General features: G+C 37.4%; 1 protein-coding gene across 1 annotated transcript in view; it reads left to right on the top strand.

Annotated features, from left to right (window-relative positions):
- Positions 1-25,503, top strand: part of COL25A1 (collagen, type XXV, alpha 1) — a 494,338-nt gene that overhangs the window by 415,462 nt on the left and 53,373 nt on the right. The window contains exons 13-18 of the mRNA XM_010858552.1: positions 4,374-4,427; positions 6,463-6,489; positions 9,142-9,186; positions 16,989-17,021; positions 17,427-17,462; positions 22,245-22,289. Coding sequence (XP_010856854.1) covers positions 4,374-4,427; positions 6,463-6,489; positions 9,142-9,186; positions 16,989-17,021; positions 17,427-17,462; positions 22,245-22,289 — 240 coding nt within the window. The remainder of the gene's footprint in view (positions 1-4,373; positions 4,428-6,462; positions 6,490-9,141; positions 9,187-16,988; positions 17,022-17,426; positions 17,463-22,244; positions 22,290-25,503) is intronic.

Consider the following 25,503-nt stretch of genomic DNA (forward strand, 5'->3'; position numbering starts at 1 on the left):
AGACAGGCCTGGTGGGCTGCAGTCCATGGGGTCGTGAAGAGTTGGACACGACTGAACGACTTCACTTTCACTTTTCACTTTCATGCATTGGAGACGGAAATGGCAACCCACTCCAGTGTTCTTGCCTGGAGAATCCCAGGGACGGGGGAGCCTGGTGGGCTGCCATCTATGGTGTCGCACAGAGTCGGACACGACTGAAGCAACTTAGCAGCAGCAGCAGCAGCAGCCAATGTTCTTGCCTGGAGAAACCCAGGGAGGGAGGAGCCTGGTGGGCTGCCGTCTATGGGGTCCCACAGAGTCGCACACGACTGAAGCGACTTAGCAGCAGCAGCAGCAGCATGAGATTAATAATATTCTGTCCTCATATGCTAGAAAATACTAATACACTATATGATGTATGCTTTATTCTTCATTAAGACTCTCCTTTGATTTCTATTTATTATGCCTGTTTATGAAGAAAACTTTGCTCAAAGAAAAAAGTTCCATCTCAATTAGATATCCTTTTAAGTTATTTATATAGATATCTCTTTTCTCACTCAAAAATAAGCTCTCTGGGCACAGGCACCTGTCATATCTATTTCATCTTTATATCCCAGGAAACACTGCTCAGAGTAAAACATGTAGTAAATCTTCACTAAATGTTAATTGAATGAATTAATGTCTTCCAGAATCCCACTGCTTGGCCTTGGTACTCAAAGTTGTACAATGTTTCATCTGTAACATTACTTTACCATAACCTGGGAAGCTAAATTTGAACGATAATAGAATGTTTCATAACCTCCTAATCTGAATTTGAGTGTATTTTCTTTATTATACCTTTTTAGAAAGGTAAAATGCTATGAGTCACTTTTCCTTCTTTTTATCTTGCCTTGCTTCATTCAGGAAACAGCCTTATTCACTTTTTAGCTTTAAAATCTTGCTGGATACCTATTTAACCTTACAAGGGATAAATGTAGAACTGAACTTTAGGAAGTTCTTATTTGTACTCATTAAAATAGCCACAAAAGTAATTAAGATTATGATATACAATGCTGATGAGGTTGGGAAAAAGTAACAGAGTAGGTGCCTGGAAAAGCAGACAAAGCTCAGATCCTGTTTGGAAAGCAACTTAGAAATATTTACATAGATGTTTAATTTATCTTTAATAGCAAAGTTTGGAAACAATGTAAGTATTCAACAATTTGGGGCAGGTTAAACAAATGATCAGACCTGACTTTGATAGATGATAAACTATTTATAAGACACAAATACTGTGTAAAACCAAACATGCAGTATAAAATAATAAAAAATCAGTACGTCAAACTATGTAATAAGTTTACAATTGCTTGAAATATGTAAGCATAAATTTAAGAGACTAGAAGGAAACAGGACAAAATGAAAACAGTTATAGAGTGATAGGATTATGGATGCAATGTTTTGCTTTCTTTTACGTTAAAAGATTATTTTAACAAAACATAAAATCAAAGGAAAAAAAGGATCAAGTTTTAGTCCCTCGATGTTCATATTTTAAGAAGGATGTTATGCAGATACCTAAGCATTTGTCTCCCGTGCTTCAAAATCTCAGCATGTATTTCGTCTGGTTCCAGGGGCTTAACCATTAAAAAAATAATAATTCTGGCTACCATAGTTATTCTTTGAAAGTCTAAACAAAGTTTGTATTGTTCCCTGGCAGCATTTCTTGTTTGCATTAAACCATGAGTTATGATATTAGTGCATCCTGTTGTAGGTTCTTTGAAGAAGCAGACTCCATAGCTCTTTTTATGGTTACACAGTAAATGAGAGTCCTCTTTAGGGGTGTATTCCATTTCCTATGGAGTTCTTACCCTTGTGTGCGCTCAGTCACTCAGTTGTGTCTGACTCTTTTCGACCCCATGGACTGTGTGATCCACCAGACTCCTCCATGGAATTTTCCAGGCAAGAATACTGAAGCAAGTTGCCATCTCCTCCTCCAGGGGATCTTCTATTCTTACCCTTAGTGAAACTGAGTGAAGTCGCTCAGTCGTGCCCGACTCTTTGTGACCCCATGGATAGTAGCCTGCACCAAGCTCCTCCGTCCATGGGATTTTCAAGGCAAGAGTACTGGAGTGGGTTGCCATTTCCTTCTCCAGGGAATCTTCCCAACCCAGGGATTGAACCCAGGTCTCTCACATTGTAGACAGACGCTTTACCGTCTGAGCCACCTACAAAGGGCATATCAAAATTTTCTTATAATGGCCATCATTATTCTAAGTCAACATGTTTGCCATTTTCTCGAAGAAAATGCAATGATTGCAATGTAACTTTATAGAGGAAGAAGAATTTCTTCCATGAGTTAAGACATTAGCAATTATAGTACAATAACCCAGTGTAATCGTAAAACATTTTTTGCCCTTTTAGAAAGACACTATATGTTTCACATTGCCTAGTTTTATCTGGTAGGTGTACAAAATCATCTTTAAATAAGTTACATTTAGTCCAAGTTTGTATACATTCTGGAGGTCATTTATTAATGAGGAGTATAAACCAAATGATAATGAGGATAGAAATATTCATCACCAGCCCTCCCAATTTCTAGATGCATTCATTCACCAATGCATAATTGTATTAAGAGCATGGCCTCTTAAGGCAGAGTTGTGTAAATCTGGAAAAATTACTTTACCTTTCTGTGCCTTAGTTTCTTCACCTGTTAAAGAGAAATAAAGATAGTACTTATCTCATAGAAATTTGTGAGAATTAAGTGAGTTAATGAATGTAAAATTCCTGGCATTTAAAAAATGTTACCATTTTACTAGGGTATGTGTTTTTGAAGGTAACAGCGCAGATATTAAAATGTCACAATTTCTGCCCTCCGGGCAGCTTAGAAGTGAAAGTGAAAGTCATTCAGTCATGTCTGACTCTTTGTGACCCCATGAACTATACAGTCCATGGAATTCTCCAGGCCAGAATACCGGAGTGGGTGGCCTTTCCCTTCTCCAGGGGATCTTCCCAACCCAGGGATCGAAGCCAGGTGTCCCGCATTGCAGGCGGATTCTCTACCAGCTTAGCCACCAGGGAAGCCTGAGTATACTGGAGTGGGTAGCCTATCCCTTCTCCAGCAGATCTTCCTGACCCAGGTATTGAACCAGGGTCTCCTGCATTGCAGGCGGATTCTTTACCAACTGACTTATCAGGAAAGTCCTAAGTCAGGCAGCTTAGAGAACATTCTTAAAAAATCAACTAAATTTGCTATGAACCTAAAACTGCTCTAAAAAATAGTCAACTTAAAAGAAAAAAAAATCAACTAAGGAGCAGCTTTTTAACCCTCGGTGGAAAGAAACTTGCCCAGTAGTTGAAGCACATAATAAATGACTTGGGAATGTTTTTACATGAAATTCTAGTTGCTGTACTTTTAAGCTTCATGGAAATAACAAAAGCCACACTGCTTTCTGTATTCTCCCAGTTTTATTGAGTTACAATTGACATATGACATTGAATTAGTTTTAAGTGTATGCCATAATGATTTGATATGTGTATATGTTGTGAAATGATTACCACAATAAGTTTGGTTAACATCCATCATCTCACATAGTTACATTTTTTTTCCTTGTGGTGAGAACTTTTAAGACCTACTCTCTTAACAGCTTTCAAATATACCATAGAGTATTGTTAACTGCAGTCATCATGAAGAATATTTTTCCTTTGCTTCTGAGCACTTGAAAAGATTTTTCCTCTTCTTCTTTGGAAAACAATTGTTGGTTCAGAGTCTAGAAAGACTGATATACCTCGTTATCTTTCTGAAATGTGTAATCTTTCTAGCTAATAGCCATCATCATTTTCTCAAATGTCTGTCACTCAATATGACGATGAAAACCACAACTGTGAATGTTTATTTTAATCATTTTTACAATGAAACTGGGGAGAGAAATCAAAGGCATCTTTATTTTTGTGTCAGATGTGTCTAAAGGAATTAAGTAGATGTGTGTATGCTTCAAGATTTAGGTTTGGAGATGCTCATTTTCCTTAATTCTAATAAATACAATGATTTAGTCTCTGTTTTCCTGAGCTGAGGAATCGCTTGAAAATTCTCCATCAAGTCTTAAATTTTCAGATGTCTTTTACTCATTCAGCAAATATTCACTTGGTGTACCTAGCACCGTGCTAGATATTCATTTCCACTGGTAATTTGCTTTTGCTTTCTTAGTGAAGAAAAGACTGAACACAAGAAAATTAGTCCTCTTGTATCCCTGGTCCATAGTGCATAGAATTTTGGCCCAAACAAGCTAACTTGTATAACTAGTTTCACATACTATGTACTTCTTGAGTATTATTGGATGGTTGGTTATATCCTCTAACAATCTGTATAACATGTTGACTTTGTGTGCTTTACTTAGTAGTATCTTTTTTTTTATTTTGAGGGTGAACCCGGGTTGCCTGGAACAGTAGGACAGAATGGAATACCAGGGCTAAAGGTCAGTACGAAGAAAACCAAGCAGAGTCATTTGAGGCATGATTTTTCGTGAAATTTTAAGCTGTTACAATTTTTTATATCCCACTGGTTTTACTTGGATGGAATCTCTTGTCCATAGTAAAATATGTTATAGTATAAAACTTTGTGACTAAAGAACAAATGATGTTCATGATTCTCATTACATTAAAAACACACAGAGAGTGTAGGATATGATTGTCTACACTCTGACTTCTGGGATATTTAATGTGAGAAAGCCTGTATTTCAAATATGACTCTTGTCATTTTCCCACTTGATGAATGTATTAAAACATAGGTCACGTCCACACTACCAACGTTCACATAATTTTTAGGAGACACACTAAAGGAAATGTTTACAGTGCCACTGTGACTTGTCCTCAAGATTTGGCCGCCTCTAAAACTTACATAACCCAACAAGTTAATCAAATGAAAAGCATAAGAAAAATGGGGCATGTTTGAAATTGAAAAATGGATGTAGTCTGCATTACTAAATAGGAAAAAAATGCAATGGAGATTTGGGCGGTGATTCCAAATTTCCTTTGTTTCTGAAGAACAAATGAATCAGTTAAGTAGAAAAAGATTGGTGACAGTTTAGTTTAAACCAGATAAGCAGACAAATCCCAAATCCTTTGATGAGTGACCATCCCTTGAAGTACAGAACTAATGTCTAATCCCATCAGCTGTGCTGCTGTGTATCCATACCCACAGATGCCCGTCAGCTGATTTTACAGATCACATTGCTATTGACAGGCGCCTAGAACAGACCTAAAATTTATAGACCTGTCCTTTGTCCTGCAGGAGAGGAAGGAAAATATTCCTTCTGGGACTACAGCCATTTTCCTGTCTTCTTCCCTCTCTAGCTCCATGCTAAAAAGTCAAATGATAAGAGTTAATGCTTAATGCTTGTTCTCAGTACTGTTCTTCTGTTGCCTAGCAACCATCAGGATGGTTGTTAAGCAGTGAAAGGTAACCAGAAATTCAAAAAGCCAAAGGGTCCAGCCAAGTTTCAGGGAGTGAAAAGAGTGTTGCCTTCAAACTGACTTTAAGAGTGCATTAGGATTTTTAAAAAATGCAATAACCACCTTAAAAATAATTTTTAAAGCAGTGTGACCTTATTGCAACACTTCCTCAAGCTTTTCTTAAGAAGGATATTATTGTAATGTGTGTGATTTGCTGTAGATTTACTCTCTGATTCTGTTCCCTGTCTCTTCCTGGGTAAAATGAAAATGAGACTCTTTTCAGAACACAGTTTTGCGTTTTCGTCTTTGTACTGTCATGATCATCGTTTTTGCATAAAGACATCTCTCCTAAACTCACTTAGATTCTGCCTCAATCTAGTATCTTTTCTGAAAAAACTAATGACTCCTAAAGTACACCTGATTTAGACACGGTGGCTAACAACAGATTGAAGAGCATTCGTGATGTTGTGAAAGGGTCCAAGTTCAGGCCTTAGTCATGTCAGGGCAAGATATTCTGGTGAACTACACTGGTACTCCAGACCCCAGAAATAATCCATGCACCAGGGGGTGCTTTGAATGAAAGATTTCACGGAGGGATGTGCTAGCTCACCTTACTGAGTCTGAGTCTGGTCGGAATAAGATGTCATAATCTCAGAATTGCCTCAACATTGCTCTCCTTAGTGCCCTAAAAGCCAGGCTTTGCTGATCATCTTTAGTCCTCAAAAGAAAAGAATTAAGGTGATATTTGCTATTGATATCCATATTCAATTTTCCAGGAAATTCATCATTTGCTTTTAGAAAGCAACTGAAATGGCAACCCACTCCAGTACTCTTGCCTGGAGAATCCCATGGAGGGAGGAGCCTGGTAGGCTACAGTCCATGGGGTTGCAAAGAGACGGACACGACTGAGCGACTTCACTTTCACTTTCACTATATATTAGCAAAATAGAAAATATCACATATAATTTAACTAGTATTCTCAATATTTGATTTTGTTTAATGTTGCTTAATTAGGTGTTTTATAATTTAATGTGTCACTCACTTTGTCCTTCTGTGCAGGGAGAACCTGGAGAACAAGGAGTAAAGGTGAGATGATTCTGCCTGTTTTTAATCTCCTCCCCCAAGAGGTACCAAACTAAACTGTATTTATATGTGGATGGATAGATAAGTACAGGTATACAAGTATATCTTGGAGATATTGCAGGTTCCATTCCACATCACAGCAATAAAGTGTATATTGCAATAAAATGAAGCACATGAATTTTTGGTTTCTCGGAGCACATAAAAGTTATGCTATACCGTAATCCTCTAAGAGTTCAATAGCATTATAACTCCAAAACAGTATGTATATCTTAATTGAAAAATGATGCTGTTAGAAAAATGGTGCCTTTTGTCTTGCTTGATACATAGTTGCCACAAATCTTCAATTTGTAAAACATGCGGTGTCTTCGAGGTGCGATAAAGCAAAGCGCAATAAACAAGCTATGCCTAGATATAGATGTAGATAGATATACTGGCCACTGTTTCTTTCAAACTGCTAATTAATGGAAGGAGAAAGTAGGGTGATTCTTATGTATGTTCAGAAGTTTGGGTAGAAAGATTTAAAGAAAGGAGAAAGCAAATTTAAACATTCTGTGTCAGGCTTTAAAATGGCTTTCAAAAACCTCTAGGCCTGCAAAATTTCTGTTCTGCCTGCTTGCCGATGCCATTCCAGTACTGTTCTAAGCATCCATACATCTATTACTTCTTAGGTCACTAGGTTAAAGGGATACAGATGTTTACCTGCAACAAACATACTGAAAGTTGTCCCACAAAGAATTCCCATAAAAACCTAAAAAGAGAAACAAAAGGAGAAGCAGAGTGCGTGTGTTTAATTTCTCTCAGACAGACACCCTTCTTCCCACTTTGGGGAATGTTCTCTCGCTATGTACTTTACCGGTATTTAAACGTGTGTTGTCTGTGTAGGCAATCGCCAAGATATCACATAATGCTCTTCATAAGTGGCATGATCTTTCTGACAAATCAGTATCATCACCACTAACCCCAAAAGAAATACATCTACAGATCCAGCAAGCTTTGTGAATTTAACTGTATTTTTGACCATTGTAAAACAAAAATAAAAGACATTGATTTAAACGGAAGGTGAGCAAAGCAGAAGGGTGGCTTTGCTCAGTCAAACAAACCCTTTGCCTCCTGACCTCTCTGAACCAGTTTTCCTAATAAGAAAGTTTGTTTTATTTGTTTTGTTTTTTAACAAAGGGATTTCCAAGCAATTTTTTAAAGCATGCTAATGGGCTGCCTATCAAAAATCCTTCATAACTGATAATCAGTATATTTATTTGGCATCCAACCAGTTCATGGTAATTAATGCGAAATTAATTAGTCATCAGATGACTCTTTTGTGTGGAAAGTAAGGAGGGGAAAGCAGCAGTGCCAGCATGGTTCCAGGGGCTCGTGGGATAAAGTGACTCAGACTCCCGGGCGCTCTGGTGTACCCGTCTCCATAAAAGAATTCCCGGGCAGGTTAGCCTCATGCTTATTTGAAACAAGAAGAGAAACCGAAGAGAAAACGTTAAAATCTCCCTCTCTCAACACTCCTTCTTCTCTCAGGGAGGTCATTATCAATAGCTTCTCTCTTATTTTATGGAAAATGTTAAATGATAGAAACGGGACCTCCTATGGGAGCCAGAAGGGTATTCTTAGGGAATACAAGAACAATAATGCACTGTTACTGCTAATGGCCACCATTAACAGCTTATGTTGTGTCAGACATGGTCCTAGTTGCTTTAGACACAGGAATTATTTCTTATAACCCTGTAAAATATTCTTGTCCTGTGTTGCACAGGAGAAACTTGATGCAAATAGATTTTCACTTGCCCGTTAGGTACTGGAGCTGGGCTAGGTCTCAGGCTCCAAAGTCTGTGATGTTTCCACTAGAACATGCTGTGTGACTTAAAGAATTCGGAATTTAGGACACAAAACATGGATAATACACAAATGACTTGTTTTCTACTACATTGCTTTGTGGGTAGAAAGGAGATATCAGTGACAAAATAGGCATAGGAGCCCTCAAAACTAACAAAGGAAGCATGAACTCCTCAGATTACTTTGCTATGAGTTTTGAAGATTCTCTAATAAGGTAAAATTTTTATTTATTGACTTTATTAAAACATTTATTTCTCAATGCAAAACATGTATGCCCAGATAAGTCAATATTCACTGCACAGTTTTGAGGGCTATGTCATGCACTTTGAGAGCCTAGAGATTCGAGATGGGCTCGAAGACAGAGTAGAATTTACACAGATGGAAGGGAAAGGAGAGGGCAGGAGTCCAGGAATCAGGAATGGGACAAAGAAGGAGACAGAAGGGATAAAGCAGAAAGCATATGGACGGAATCAGGAGAAAGTCTTTGTTAGAGTGACTCTCTGAGCAGAGGAAGCAGAAAGCAGCTCTAAGTGCCAGAATAAGCTATTAAAAGTCAGAGAAATTACTTTCTGTTAATTTCATGGAGTAGTTTAAAACTATTCAGTCATCTTCATTGTAATAAAGTTTATTTGGACGGGTTGATATCAAGCAGTTGGTCAAGTAAGGTACATTAGCTCTGTTGAACATTTACAACAGCTATTAATATATAGTGCCTCTGAAAGGAAATTTAAAATAAGGAAAACTCAAAATAAGGATACTCATTGCTGAGTATCACCACTATGTTTTCATATATTTCTTTTCTCCCCCGCTTAGGGAGATGCTGGAGAGAATGGCCCCAAAGGTGACACAGGCGAAAAGGTACAGTGTTTTTCAAAAATAGGAGAGCATGTATATGAGCAAGAATATTATTTCATTTACATGAAATGGGAGATTTTGAGAAAGTTGAGAGATCATAGCTTAATATGACAAGATCAGAGATAATTTTACAAGATTAGAAAGCATTTAAATATTTAATTGATAAGAAGTGATTATTCTAGCTACAAATTTAAATATTTTAAAAGTAAAATGGTACTTCAAAAATTCTAGAAAATGCATAGCTGGGTTTCTAGTAATATGACTCAAGACAAAAACACCCCCCTATTTATGTGTAAATGGAGCACTCCTTTTATACACAGAGACGTAAAAACAGAGTTCCTAAAGTGATTCCATTTGTCCCAGCTTTAGGACGGAAGATTGCGGGACTGGGATGAGATGTAAGAGTTTGATAAAAGTTAGTGTCCCTTGATTAGAACCTCTAATGCAGTCTTGAAAATTTTCCTCGACTTAAAATGTACCGAACCCGAATATTTTGTCAGCTTTCATATTGTCCTTTTTAAAAATTTTTCAACCGTTATTAGCCTTTATATTGCAGTGATCTTTGGTTCATCTTCCTACCTCGTGTTTTTTTCCCCAGGCTATCACAGCTTTTGCTTGGTTTCTTACTTCACAGACGTCTCTGACATAGAAAGGAAATTTTTTCTTCGTTTGTGGTATATGTTAAGAATTGTGGAACATGTGTGCTCAGTCCTGCAGTTGTGTCTGACTGTTTGACCTCAAGAACTGTAGCTGACCAGGCTCCTCTCTCCATGGGATTTCCCAGGAAAAATACTAGAGCGGGTTGCCATTTCCTGCTCCAGGCATCTTCCCAACCCAGGGATCAAACCCAAATCTCTTGCATCTCCTGCATTGGCAGGCAGGTTCTTTACCACTAACACCACCTGGAAAGCCCAGATGAAAATGGAATAGTCAGATTTAATGTAAATTGGGCTAATTGATGAGACAAAGAATGATTCATTTAGGCTTATAGTTGAGAATAGGAATGGTCTAATTTGAAAATTATTACTGTACAGATGGATAATTGTTAGTCATAAAACCATACCCATAAAATAAAGAGAAATTTGTCTTTCTTATTCTTATAAATATTAATATAAATATGGCGTGGGTGGTAGGGATAGATTAATGATAGTGTCACTGAGTAGCAATTGTGTTTGTATTCAAGGGGTAGTCTAGAAGTTCTCTGGCACCAGATGGCTCAGTGGTGAAGAACCCGCCTGCCAATGCAGGGGACACAGAAGACAGGGATTCGATCCCTGGGTTGGGAAGATCTGCTTGAGTAGGAAATGGCAACCTGCTCCAGTACTCTTGCCTGGGAAATTCCACGGGCAGAAGAATCTGGTGGGTTACAGTCCGTGGGGTTGCAAAGAGTCAGACGCAACTGAGCACACACACAGTCTAGATGTTAGGATAGACTGTCAGTTTCTTGCAGACCAGGGTTTCTTAACCTCAGCACTACTGACACTCAGTTCAGTTCAGTTCAGTTGCTCAGTCGTGTCCGACTCTTTGCGACCCCATGAATCACAGCATGCCAGGCCTCCCTGTCCATCACCAACTCCTGGAGTTCACTCAGACTCATGTCCATCAAGTCAGTGATGCCATCCAGCCATCTCATCCTCTGTCGTCCCCTTCTCCTCTTGCCCCCAATCCCTCCCAGCATCAGAGTCTTTTCCAGTGAGTCAACTCTTTGCATGAGGTGGCCAGAGGACTGGAGTTTCAGCTTTAGCATCATTCCTTCCAAAGAAATCCCAGGGCTGATCTCCTTCAGAATGGACTGGTTGGATCTCCTTGCAGTCCAAGGGACTCTCAAGAGTCTTCTCCAACACCACAGTTCAAAAGCATCAATTCTACTGAGAGTCAGAGCTGGATAATTCTCCATGGGGTAAATGTCGGATGTCTAGCGTCATTCCTGGCCTCCCCCACTAGATGCCGATAGCATTCCCAAGTTGCAACAACCAACCTTGTCTCCAGAGCTTACCAGTTGTCCCCTGGGGAACAAAATTACCCCGCGTTGAGAACCACTGCTGTAACCCATCTTATTATCTGTTAGATTCAAGTGTCACACTGCAATCCACCACAACACGAGTATGTTTTAATACTAATGAGGTCAATGATATACCTCTATGACTTTTTGAAGTAAAAATTTCAAACCCCAGATCTATAAACATGGATGTTATATTTAACTTTCTTGCAGAGGTCAGCAAACTTTCCCTGTAAAGGACCAGAAAACGAATCCTTTAGTTTCTGTGGGCCATATGGTGTCTGTCACAACTACTCAACTCTGTCATCGTAGCATGAGAGCAACCGTAGACAATATGTATACTGATGAGAGTGGCTCTATTCCAATAAAACTTTATTTCTGGACATTGAAATTTTAATTTCATGTGCTTTTCACATGTTATGAAATATTCTTTCGACTTTTTTTAACCATTTAAGATGCAAAAACCATTCTTAGCTCTTGGGCCACGCAAAAACAGGTGGCTAGCTGCATTTGGCCCTCCCAGGCCATAATTGCCAACCTCTGCTTGAAGAAAGGAAATTTTCTAAACAGAGAGCAGTTTCTTCAAGTGAAAACAATCTATGCCAAGTCTGAGCTATGCCTATGTGGATTTCTGTAGAGAGGTTTAAGCTTTAGAAGATGTATTTTTAGAGCTTCATATTTTGAATGTAGGCCAATAATTATTTCACACATTTTTAAAATTTAACATTGTAATACTAAAGCAACTTTTTTACTTTGTAAAGGCTAAATTCATCTCAAAGGAATACTTTTCTTATTTTTTATATTAATGCAAATCATTTACCATACCGACTCACACATAGTAAACTCTCAATAAATGTCAGCGTTCTTACCACATGGAAATGGAAATCAACTAGATTGGTTATTTTTCTTTTTTATCAAAAAGTTTTATTAGTCAATTGAAATTAGGTACAAGAAATGCTTCAGTGAAAACGGAAATCATTTCTATAAACTTTCAATGAGTCTAAACAGAGGGTTGTAAATAGGAATATGTAACATATAATATGTAATCTGACCTGTAGCATTCATTCCCAAGAATGCTGTAATTGGAATATAATTTTTGATGTGTTTTTTAAACATTTCCTGCTTCTGTCATATAATTTGTTTCCAGCATGTTAGAAACACTCTTCTCACGGCCTTTGGGCTCAGTATGTGAAACTCATTCATCATTTACCAAGTTTGAGATGTAAAATCAAAAAATGCTTCTTTTCTGCCATTGATGTAGTAAATTACGTCATCGGCTGATTCACTTTAATAGAATTTTTTTCCCTTTGATCCAACTCTGCCTTTGGATGGTAAAGCAATCTAAACCTTTTCAGACTGGTCATCTGGAAATGCTGTGGGACTGTTAAAAACCTCAGGACTGGGTTTTCTCTGTGGCCAGCAGCTACGATGCACTCTGGACTTAAGAATGACCTGCCAAAGACTGATTTTAATCATACGTGGAGTTACTGAGGGAAGGTTAGATTCTGCTCTTGGAGTGTTAACCTCACCAACTAACATAGAAATGGATTTCGTACCTTTTATTCCCACACTTGAAAGTAAATGTTCGTGCATTTAAGTCACTTCGGTCATCTCTGACTCTTTGCAACCCTGTGGACTGTAGCTCACCAGACTCTTCTGTCCATGGGATTTTCCAGGCAAGAATACTGGAGTGGGTTGGCATACCCTCTGCCAGGGGATCTTCCCAACAGGGATCAAATCTGCATCTCTTGGGTCTCCTGCATTGGCAGGCAGGCTCTATACATGTATACCATTGATTACCATAGGCCATTGGTATCCCAAGGGGATTGATTCCAGGATCCTCGAAGATATCAAAATCCTAGGATGTCCCTTATTTAAAGTGGGGTAAAATTTTCCTATAACCCATGAACTTTCTCCCATATTCAGTTGACCCTTTAACAATGTGGGCCTTAGGGGTACTGAGACTCGGCCACGTTTGAAAATTCGGATATAATTTTATAAAAGACCCACCTTCTACATGCTTCCTTCATATCCCCATTTCCTCCATATGTGGTTCTGCATCTGCCAAATTCAACCAACTGCAGATCATGTGGTACTACATTATTTACTGTAGATGTTTTTGAAAAAAAAAATCCACATACAAATGGACTTTTGCAGTTTAAACTCATGCTGTTCAAAGGTCAACTGTACTTTAAAAAGCATCTCTAGATCACTTATTATACCTAATACTATGTAAACAGTTGCCGGGGACCCAGGAATTCAAGTTTTGCTGTTTGGAATTTCCTGTAATTTTTTTTCCCCTAATATTTTTGATCTGAAGTTGAGTGAATCCACAGATGCAGAACCCAGGGGTGTCGAGGGGCAACTGTATTATAAGCACAGAACAAGGACAGGGTTTGAAACTTTGTCTCCCTCTCTCCTAGTATCCCTGCATCCAGAGCATGGCTAGCACAAAACCGATGCTCAATAAGTACTTACTGAATGAATTAATGAGTGATAGAAATGTCCCCACATTCACTTCATTTATCTACATATCAATGTTGTGTTTAAAAATAATCACAGCCCAAGACAGAAAGTTTCTGTACTTGACTGATTGATTTGTTGTTGTTCAGTCCCTAAGTCATGTCCAACTGTGACTCCATGGACTACAACACACCAAGTTCCCCTGTCTCCCTGGGTTTGCTCAGATTCATGTCCATTGAGTGAGTCAGTGATGCTGTCTAACCATCTCATCCTCTGCCACCCCCTTCTCCTTTTGCCTTCAGTCTTTCCCAGCATCAAGTTCTTTTCCATCAGGGTCTTGTAATGATCAATAGCAAAATCAAATTCATTTACGTCAAGTGTCTTCTAAAAGTATTTTTCATTTTATGATTTGCCCTGCAGGTTTACCCTTTCATTTCAAAACCAACGGATTTATGAAGCTAAGAGTATACTTAGAGAGACACAGTTGGGTGTTTTTCCTACTTTAATCCCGTATTCATTTTTACTTTTAGAGGAAAGAGGATTATAAACACTGTTTTATTTTCACTACTTGCAGCATCATCCTTTAAAATGTTTAACTTAGAAATGTCTTCCAGCAGTTGCCTTGCCACTTTCTAAAAGTTATAAAAATTCCTTGAGATTTCACAGTTCTAATTTTTGAAAAGAAAATTGAAATATCACTTATAGTTATCCATCAAACAAAACTACTCCAATGTCCACAAATAAATCAGCCTTTCAGGAAACTGACCTTTTCTTCATATTCCCTTTCTCTGAGAACTAAATCTAGCCCTTATTCTCACTAGTGGATTATCCTGTCACTTTCTGCCTTCAATGCTGGAGACCTGGGTTCGATCCCTGGGTTGGGAAGATCCCCTGGAGAAGGGAAAGGCTACCCACTCCAGTATTCTGGCCTGGAGAATTCTATGGACTGTATAGTCCGTGGAGTCACAAAGAGTCGGACACAGCTGAGCGACTTTCACTTTCACTTTCTATTAAAACACTGGAATGAAAAAGTTTTTATCTACAGTTAATACAAGCAACTTCCTTTTATTTACAAGTTTACTTCAACCATTATGCCTTATTGTCAAAATGAGATAAACCAGTAATTCTTCTCTTATTCTAATAAAAAAGAAAGCACATGGCAGTAGCATTTAAGAAGTCCAAAATTTACTTAGCCTCAAGTTGCTTCAATATCCTCATCTATTGAGAGTAGTAATATCTGTCCTATCTCTTGGGAGGGTTGTGAGGTAAAAATGAGATGAAAAAAAGGGACTTAGCAAAGTCAAACTTGCTTTTATGAATACAAAGGTCTTATTGTGCAAACTATTGCGGCCCTGACTCATTGGTGTTGATGGCTCTCAGATTTGATTTAGTAGAAATAGAAATAAGTGCTATTTTATTAACCACATTTATTTCACTTCCCATTCAGAGCTCAATTCAGTGTTAATGTTGGGGAAAAGAAACCAGTATCATTTTACAGTAAGACAGTATTTGGGGTCCTCTTCTATATGTTTCATCATATTTTAATTTTTCGTTGAGTAATAGCAACTACAAATGTCAAATAAAATCATATGTTTCCTCAAATAAGCTACTTTATTATTTCCTTCTCCTTCCTAAGCTCTTTTTTTTTCCTTCCGCAAGGTTTTTGTGTTTTTCATTTTGATTCTTGACTATTGACCTGCTGGAAACCATTCTTTCTGAGATATGTTCATTCATTCACTATATATGTATCCAGCGTATTTTATTTAGACACTGAATAAAAATAGGTACTGAGCCTGCCCACATGTGGCTGATCTCCTGATGGAGGGACGAAGAAAGACTCGGCAGAAAACACACACAAATCCATAGGTAGTGAGCGTGCAGGACACGTAGAGATGTGCGGAGTGAGATGTGGATATGAGGGGCGAGTGTCTAGGTTGGTCGGTGAGGAGTTGAGGCGAAGCCACTCAAGACTCGAACAGAGAAGACAGCGACTGAGGGAGGGAGCAAGAACCCCATGTACAGAGGCCTGAGGTTTGCCTCTTCTCTGGAAGAGACTGATGCGCATAACGAGGAGGTAGACCCTGGGACTCTGTGAGCACTTGCACAGAGAGAACAGCCGAAGAGACCCCAGTAGGTGTCTCTCTCCTTGTGGCTGTTTCTGTTTTCATAATAGTCATCGTCTACATTTGCTCCCTTTTGTTTTCCTTGTAGCGTGTTCATGAAAGAGAGGACCAGAAGGAGCTTGGAAATCTAAAGCCTTTGTCTGGCATCACCTCAGAAATAAGCAACATCCCAAGCACCCCCTGAATTCTCTCCCGGCAGCGTCTATCTGCCCATGGAGAGCAGATTTGCCTTAGGAATGTAGTCACCCTCCATGAAATCCGGATGGAATACAATGCCTTTTAGAAAACCAGATTCTATCTCACGAGTTCCTCTCAGATCTTCTGTATGTCCCTGTCACCCACAAGTCATCTATCATCCTGTAAATTTCCGGTGACCGTGTCACAATGAAGTAAGTGTAGGGCCAGAAAGAACGTGCCAGCCACAACTGTGGTGTGCTTCACGAGGAAAGCAAACTGACCAGCTCCGTGGCTTTTTGCAGCTCAACATCGTTAACCCTTTGACTTCATCTGTTGAACCCTGACTTTCTGAAGACCAAAAGAGTTAGGGAATTCCTAGCAAATGATAGCCAGTGACATTAATAAATTTCAGAAATGGAGAAAACTGAAACTCCAGATCTGCTAATGTATTGCTTTAGAATACAGCTGTAGCACTCTATCGGAGAAGGCAGTGGCACCCCACTCCAGTACTCTTGCCTGGAAAATCCCATGGACGGAGGAGCCTGGAAGGCTGCAGTCCATGGGGTCGCTGAGGGTCGGACATAACTGAGTGACTTCACTTTCACTTTTCACTTTCATGCATTGGAGAAGGAAATGGCAACCCACTCTAATGTTCTTGCCTGGAGAATCCCAGGGACGGGGGAGCCTGGTGGGCTGCCGTCTATGGGGTCACTCAGAGTCGGACACGACTGAAGCGACTTAGCAGCAGCAGCAGCGATAGCAGTCTATCAGGGGAAGAGATTCATATTCATATATTTCTATTTATTTCAAGGAATGTAGTCCTCATGTATTTTGCATTCAAAGTAGTTTTAGAAAGTATATTGTTGATCTTGGAAATTATTGACATCTTCACAGCCATATGGATACAAAGTCTTAGGGAGCATAGTTTGACCCATTAGTCACGGCATTTCCCTTGGGCACTCCTGTCAATAACGGCTCTCAGTGTGTTTGTGTGTTTCCTCTTCTCATAACTTGTAGAATAATCTTCCTGGGTTTCGTTTTAGGGTGACCCGGGATCGTCTGCTGCAGGAATTAAGGTAACTATATGCTTACGAGTGTTTGTACCCCAAGAGTTACAGTTTTGACTTTTGTATGTCTCTTGTTTCTCTTCTCTTTTACCATTTTGGATGGTTCTAACTCTGTTTCTATTCTCCTGCAATAATTGGCTTCCAAATATAACAGGGAGTATCTGCTGGAAGTCTAATAAAGGCTTAAACAATACCTTTCTGATTGGCTTTACTGGAAATGTGGATTTGTATGTAAGCTTTAGACATAGTCAAAGCAGAAAAAAAAAAAAAAGGTTCCTGTGTCTAGTAATATAGAGAGTAATAGAGTGAATGAAATGCATGTGTCATCAAGGAGGCTGGAAGTGTCCAGGGGTCTAAGGGTTCTGGAGAGTTCTTTTAAGACTGCCTTTTCCATCTTTGGTTTTCTTTGGCCAGGGAGAACCCGGAGAATCTGGTCGTCCAGGGCAAAAGGTAATTTCCCTATTCTAGTGTGGTTTTAGTACTATTTTATATTCACCATTTTACCATATCTGCTATCCACTGTGTAATATGAGAACAATTATTGAAAATGTTGCTGTTTTCATGCTTTGTATGCAGTGTTATTGTTTTTCATTTTAAAAGGGTTGATGCTGACCATAGCAAAAGTGTAAACACATTCTGTACATGTGAAAGGAAGTTTTATGAACTAAAGTCTGCATGTACTGAGCTGTTTAATACTAACAAGGATCATCTGGGTTGGAATGCCAACAACTTGTCTTGCATGTTTAAAGATACTCTGCATGTTTCTATCTTTCACGAGAAGAAATGAATATTTACTAAACTGTGTCAGTAGGGGATGATGGACAGTTCTTTTAAGATTATATTCCTTTCCTCTCATTTCAAATACTTCCCAGCTGATAGTTCTTTATGTGAATAATATCTTCCTAAGCAATGAATGTTATGTTGTACCAAGAGATTTGTTCATGAACTAAACTTTAGTTGTAGACACTAGCCAAACCACTTTAACCAATCTGTAGTCACATACATTAATTTTTTTTTTTTTTTTATCATTTGTGCCTCACTTTAGTGATAAATTAGAGGACATGCAGTGAATATGTTTATTCTCATTTGAGTCTGAAGCTGGAAACAACTGTTAGTAGTTTATCGTCTAAGCATCTGGATATCAATGCCCAGTGCAGATTTCAGATAACAGATGTAGCTAACAAGTAAATGTGAATTCCACACTAGGTTAAACCTCCTAAGATCATGACTCTGCCTTTGTCTAGCAGTAACTGATGTTATAGAGAAAAAACATGAATAGAGACATAGAATATACCTCATTAGTATAAAGAAAAAGAATAAATCCCATTGTAGTAGTTTGGAATCTTAAAACATAACATTCAAAACTATTCCCACATTCTTGAAGTTATTGAGAGGATCATTGCTTTGTTTAAACACTTAGGATTAAAGTATTTTTTGAGAAGGTCTTTCACATCTTTTAATATTTCCCTAATTTAAAAATAGGTTTTTCTCTTGAAATTAAGAATCTGAGAGAAACGACTCATTAAGCTTAGTTTTAGATAAAGATGAGACTTTTCTGAAGAGCCCAGCAGAACACTGCAAATTTTTCTGTCCAATGCCTAAAATTTCCTACTGATTCTTTGTGTAAGAAATTTGAAATTAGTGATGTCACAGAGATCCATGATCTGTTTTGGTGTGAAAGAGCATCTGACTTTCTCTAATGAACTAATTTTAAGTTCCTTAGTCTTTAAAAATTGAAGGCTAAATTTAAGCTGCTCTCCAAATCTGTGATAAGGTAAAAGAAATGTCTGCAAAACTGGTATGTCTTTTTGAAACACAAAACAAATTTGCTATAATTTCATATAGGTTTCACTATTTTCAGGGTAGAAGATCCAAATTGATTTTCAATTGGTTAATAAAACTGTGCCTTTATCATGATTACTTAAAAATACATTTTAGATTCATTTCTGAAAGTTTGTAGGTTTACTTATGGAAACGTTGGCTTTTCTTTGCATTTTATTTAAAACCTGTTTTAAATTATATTGAGAGAATTAGATTATATCTGAATGAATATGTGTGTGAATGAATATGTGTATGAATATTACAACTCATCTGAATGAAAATGTGCCCTGAAATGAGCAATATCTTTTTCATCAATATTTAGGCCAGATTCTACCCTTTGATGCAATATCAGTTTCCCACAAATATTTATGACTTCCTTTGTTTAATATCTGGATTTGGCAATACTTACTCCAACATTGATGTAAAAGTAGTGTTCCCATGCTTGCTGGTTGCTTAGCTTGGAAAATGACAAACAGAATGAGTACAGAAGCCATTCAAGGACTCTTCAACAACGTTTGTCTCACCACTGTAGAACTGTGTTGTGGGTTCTTTGATATTTAAGCTTCTGCATTGGGGATGTTCTCAGAAAGTAGAGGATATCCTGACAGAATTGAAGTGCATTGATTAGTTCTCCCCTTTCTGGTATTTGGCAGTATGAAATTTGATTTTTAGTAACATTCATAATGTAGGAATGATTTCATTTCAGTTTTTTTTCTTTTATCAACTCAACAGGAGAGTCTGTGATTGCTATGTGAGTTAGGGTATATGTATTATAAGGTGAGTGTGTAGATATATGAAATAGGCATTGTGTTTCATCACATGATTTTTTCCTTCCTACCTTCTCCACATCCAGTGGCACTGGTGGTTAGGTAGCTGCTGCCTACCTAACTTCTCCACATCTTTTTGAAATTTATATGTATTTTTTAGTTTTAAAGGAGTGAAAATGCTTGTTGCTCCATTGAATGGGACCATCACAGTAGAAATATATCGAGAAACACCGGGCGTTGTCACGGGGACACGGGGTGAAAGCAGAGAACTGACTCTAACAGTAGACTGGGTCTCCAATAATGGGAAATAAAGAATGAAAGGGAGAGAAAAAAGAAAACCAAAAGTATAATGTATCAGTATAAAGTATAATCTACTTGGACAAGTAGTCTTTGAGTGGAATAACAAACCAATTCTTAGTTATGACCCAGACCTGACCTTGGGCTGTACATGCCCAAGAACTCAGCTCAATAAAGCTCTGAGTTATGAAATAGGCAAGAATGGAGACATTAACTGAAGAACTGTCTCTTAATTAAAAGATAAGCCTTGATGGTATAAAGATAGAGAATTTATATAAGAAGAAACATCTTCCTAAAAGTGTTGAGATGTTTCTCGAAGGGTCAAATTAAATGTTTTATAATCTTTTATTATGTGAACTTTTAAGTAAACATAAATTTGGAAAGGTCAAATTTATAAAAATCCAAGACTATGAAATATTAATTACTGAAATATTTGTTCATTAAATAGTAAATTTATAAAGTTTATACCTACATACATATGCATATAACATAGGGAACAGCTAAATGCTCAAACTCTGTAAGTATTAAATCTATATTATAAAATATTCCATAATGTCTTATACATCTTTCTCATGTGAGAAACATGGGTGTGTGTCTATGTATGCATGTGTATGTAAATATCTTACTTTAGTGATTGATCTTTTTATTTTGGTGGGAGGGAAGAGCTTAGTGAGAAAGCTTTTGGAAAAACAGTGTTACAACCCATATGTTTAAATAGGGTTTCCACATGTCTTAAATAGGATGTCTTGAGTTTGGGGGCAGGGCTTCTCTAAGACAAAACAAAACTATGGACTTGTCAGCAATATGCTTGCTTTTATTATTTGCTTATTATACAGCAGCTTACTGTATTTTGAAGGGTCTTATACTTTTTTCTTTGTAAAAGAGAATCTTCAACAAAATATGAATAAGTTCATTTTACTAGATCTTCCTGAAGTCATTTATTGAAGGGGAAAAGGGAAAGAAAAAAGAAAATCAAAGATATAATGTTGTATCTGTGTAAAGTTTAATCTGCTTGGATAAGTATTCTTTGAATGGAATATCAAATTCTTAATAATTATTCTTTCTTCTCTGGCTTAATCTCATCTTAGTCTTGTTCACAAGGCAAACTTTTATTCATGTAGTTTCAAAAAGAATAGCTTTTCTTTTGCATTCCTGAAGCACCTTTGACCTAAACCATTAGGAAAGTCATTGTTCTTTCTATGTCTAATTATACAGCTTCATATAAACAGTATCTGAAGTCATTTTGTGATCATACCAGAGCAAATTATAGTTCTCCATTGTTTGAAAGTAATAATATTAAAGATTAAATGTCTGGTTGCTGTTAGTAGACTTTCCTTGAAATAGGATTGTTCAAGCGTTTAGAGTAGAAGGAGTTTGATGCTTCTGTCTCTTTTGGTATAGTTGGCATAGCACTGGCTTGCAATCCTGAAACAGTGTGACCCTTTTACCTTCAAATGTTATTTCCACAATATTTGGTCACCTCAGCCCAACACGGGATGGGCTTTCATCCCGTGAAATTTAGCAATTTTTTATTTTAGCAATTTTTAGCAACTTTTTTATGCTTTTTTAGTGGAATTCAGGAGATTTTTCAAGCAATAGAACTTCCTGTCAGTATACTTTGTGCTTAAAATAATGTAGACAATCCTGTGAAAATGAGAAGATTTAGCTTGACTCCAGTGTGCTCACCCAAAATGTACCACTTAATCTCAAACCTGTATTCAGAAACAGCTGCATGGTACCATTAGCTCTCAGTGGCTAAGCAGGGCTACCCCAACTCAACAATTGTCAGCTACATGGGCTGGAGTTCAGTATAATCTTAACCATGCGTTTATCTTCTCATCATTCAGGAATGGAAAAGAAATAACTGTTATACTTTTAAGTGAGGAAGACTTTTCATGTGTATTGTTTTGATGTGACCATCTGTTCATACAGCCAACTCTTGATTATCTGAGGTAAGAGACCTCTGGAGTAGGGTGCATTGTTCAAATGCAAGTAATCCTCATTTCAGCTGATAGCTTCAGCTTCTGCAGCAAGTCATTTACCAGACGGGTTCCTTCTCCTTTTCTCTCTCTCACCTTCTGGTAGTAATGACAATGAGCAAGGAACTGCTCATTCCCCAAAGGGAAACTCCTGGAAAACCTGCATAAGGGTCAACCCATCCCTGAATCAAGAGTTGACTGAACTGTATAATCTCACCAAATGTCTTGAAGCTAGACAGTATGTATTATATATATATATATATACCTACAGCAAGAATTCAACTGGGAGCATTTGCCATGTTTTTCTCAGATACTGTGCCTGAGTGAATACTGTTCTATAATGCTGTGTGATTTTCCTATCTACGTAGGGTGAACCAGGGCTTCCTGGGCTTCCTGGACTTCCGGGGATAAAGGTAAATACGCACTGACAGTCTTGGCTTCGTAGAAATGTAATTGCGGGAGTCACAAAAATGAAAAAAAAAAAAAAAGTGAAAGCTAAAAATATACTGCTGTTCTTTAAATACTCACCAGCCATTTCAACCAATTAAATTTTTAAATGAAAAACAAAGCACAGGTAGCAGAAGTAGAATTACAGACAAAAAACAAACTTATAGTTACCAAAGGGGAAAGCGAGGAGGGGGATAGATAGGAGTTTGAATCACTTTGCTGTATACCTGAAACTAACACAACATTGTGAAAATCAACTATACGTCAATTAAAAAAGAAAATGAAGCACAGGCATTTCTGAGTTTGTCATGGCTATTTGGATATATATTCACTATATAACCTACTATGCCCCTTAAATAAATGTAAAAATCATTTCACTTGAAGTCATAGGAATTCTTTCAAGTCTAGGAATGTCTCCCTTCACATTTAAATTTACTCTTAAAATCCTATCAGATTTTGACCAGAATTAGAGTCTTAACATCCCCATAAATCTAACCTCCAGGCAGCTGTTTTTGTGATTCACCCATTATAATAATCCCTCCAAAGTGTTTTGTGCCTCCACTTCCTGTCAATAGTTCTCACTGCAAACTACAAATCATATTACTAAGCTTTATTGACCCACGTACTATTCCCATAAAATTTGTATGTGTCTTTTTAAATAACTGCTTAAAGCTTAGTTTGAAAACATTGTTTTACACGTTTTTAAATCATCTAAAGATGTTAAGAAATGGGTTTTTTGTTTAAAATTTTTCATGTGGCAACTGACAAGGCTTAAAAGTTCTATTGCCTTGGCTGTAGTCACTCCCTTAGAATCAGCTTCTTATTTTAAGGTTCTTTTTTAATTCTAGAACTGTTTGATATGAGAACAGAATGCAAGGAGATTTTTCTTTACATTGTTCTTATCTTATAGGATTTTAAATTAATCTCAAGAGTGCTTTAGATGATTCTAAAGTTAACATTCCTAGTTTCAGTAAGAGAGTTGTACATACTACTTTATGAAGATTGTATTTAAAATGTCTTACATGCATAATATGATTTTAGAATAAATATATTAAATTAATGAGTTCCCAGACATCATATGGTATAATATGTAGTATTTTATGAGGCTATTTGTTATAATTAACAGATATGAAAGCTATGAATTCCAGGTTGGCACTCAGAAATTTTGGTTCTGCGTTTTGTTTGATGTTTCCAGGTTAGCATTATAGATGTTTGGATAGGTCCTTCTAATGTATAATCTTTTGTCTTCTCCATTGAAAAGTACACTCTATAACAACAGTTTACTAAAGAGTTGAAATAATTTCCTTATCTTTTGATATTTAGCAAAAATAACTGAATAAATTGTATGTGATCTCATACTGTAAATATGCGATTAGTAATCCCACATTGCACATCTTTAGGAGTCCCCCACACACACACAAAAAAACTTTTTACTAATATTTGGAAAATCATAGATTTTTTTAAACAAATTTAAGAAAATTATATTCAGCACTACTTTAAAAGAACCTGATGGCATTTAAATAAGAGGGGAGGGGATGCATTTAAAAGGGGGAGCGTTTTGGAAAGACTAGGGCAGGATTTCCTGCAGTACTTGCCTGTAGGTCAGCTGGGCTCTGCCACCAACATCAGTCACATGCCGGGAATCTCAGTGCTGTGTGGAAATCCGGTTGTCCTTTCTCCGGAGCGTGAGCTTTCTTGTTAAGAGAGAGTACATAAGGGTGAAGGTATTGGGGTTTTTCCCTCCAAAACAAACAAACAAAGCTACTGTTTTTTCTCATTACCTTTGATTTCTGTCCTCCGCCAGGAAAGATATACCAGTGCATTTCTCTAGTCATCAGTGGACCAGTCCAGAGGTTTTGAGGTTTCAAATTGGGAAAGATGGTGATTTGCCATCTTTAATGTTTTTGTTTTTATTCCTAGGGTCATGGGAAGTTGCCAGACAAATTTTGTTGAAATCTTATAGCTGACATTTTCCATTGTTTTTCTAAGCTGACTGGTGACTATGGTGAAAGGAAGCTATTGATTGACAAAAACCTTTCTGTCATTCACTAGAGATACTTTTCTAGGTAATTATCAAGTGCTGTTGGGTAACTTGTCAGTATTCAATTTAAATCACCAGTTCTATTTTGGATTAATAGCTCTATCTTCTCTAGTTCAGAATGTAAGCGATATGCTTGCCTTATAATGTACTACATGCTCAATATAAACGAGTAATTCTGTAAAGGAGATAATTTAAAAGCACATCATAGTAGTAGTCATTGGATATTTTTAAATGTAGAGTTAAAAGTTTATAAATTTATGATATAGCTTCATTAACTTGGGATATTCTTTATTCCTTTCATATGTCTTGCTTCTACTAGGTAGCTAACCATAGGACAGTTAACCTTGATTTCACAGTTTGAATGAGTAATAATACTTAGAAGATGAAACTATTATGTATGGATTTAGAATGCGTGGTAGCAAGAGCATTAGTCATAACCTTCCTAGACCTGTGTTTTTGTTTACCCTTTGGAAATACTTCCTGTTGCTACTCATCTCCCTATCTGCTGGTACTCCAGAGAGCATGCAAATGCCATCCATTATTTCCAAGACATTGAGGAAACCAGCCATGACATACCAGGGAAGCTTTGATTGCCACCTGTTGCTCTCCGGGAATGGTTGGAAACTTAATGAGTATCCACATGCCCTTGCACACAGCTCTCAGGAAATGAGCAAAGCGCCTGAGTACAGACAGCAGACTCATCCATCTATCACCTCAGAGTCCCACTCAGAGAAAAGTGCTAATACCTTTGGCATACATAAAAGTCACTAAGAACAGGCATTGCTTAATTTCAAACTACTCTCAAACTTCCGGCACAAGTATTGGAAAATGCGCTCACCATGTGGAAGACATTTGGAATTCCTATTTCATGCATTCATGGTTCATGTAGTGTTAAGATGTTCAACTGGGAAAATTAAATTATGCACAATGTACCATGCAAACATCGGTCTTCTGGAATAAGAATTGAGCTTAGAAAATTATTTTTATAAATAAGCCTTTAAATACATTTTTCATGGGTAAAGCTTATTGTGACTAGCTTTTCCAATATCACTTAAAAGGGGAAGATTTCAAAATTCCTATTTTTAAACATGTTTTTCCTTTCCATACATTTTGAAACATTATTTACCCTTTTCATGGTT

This window comes from Bison bison, unplaced genomic scaffold (genome assembly GCF_000754665.1).
Source record: "Bison bison bison isolate TAMUID 2011002044 unplaced genomic scaffold, Bison_UMD1.0 scf7180017864389, whole genome shotgun sequence".
NCBI classification, from domain to species: domain Eukaryota; kingdom Metazoa; phylum Chordata; class Mammalia; order Artiodactyla; family Bovidae; genus Bison; species Bison bison.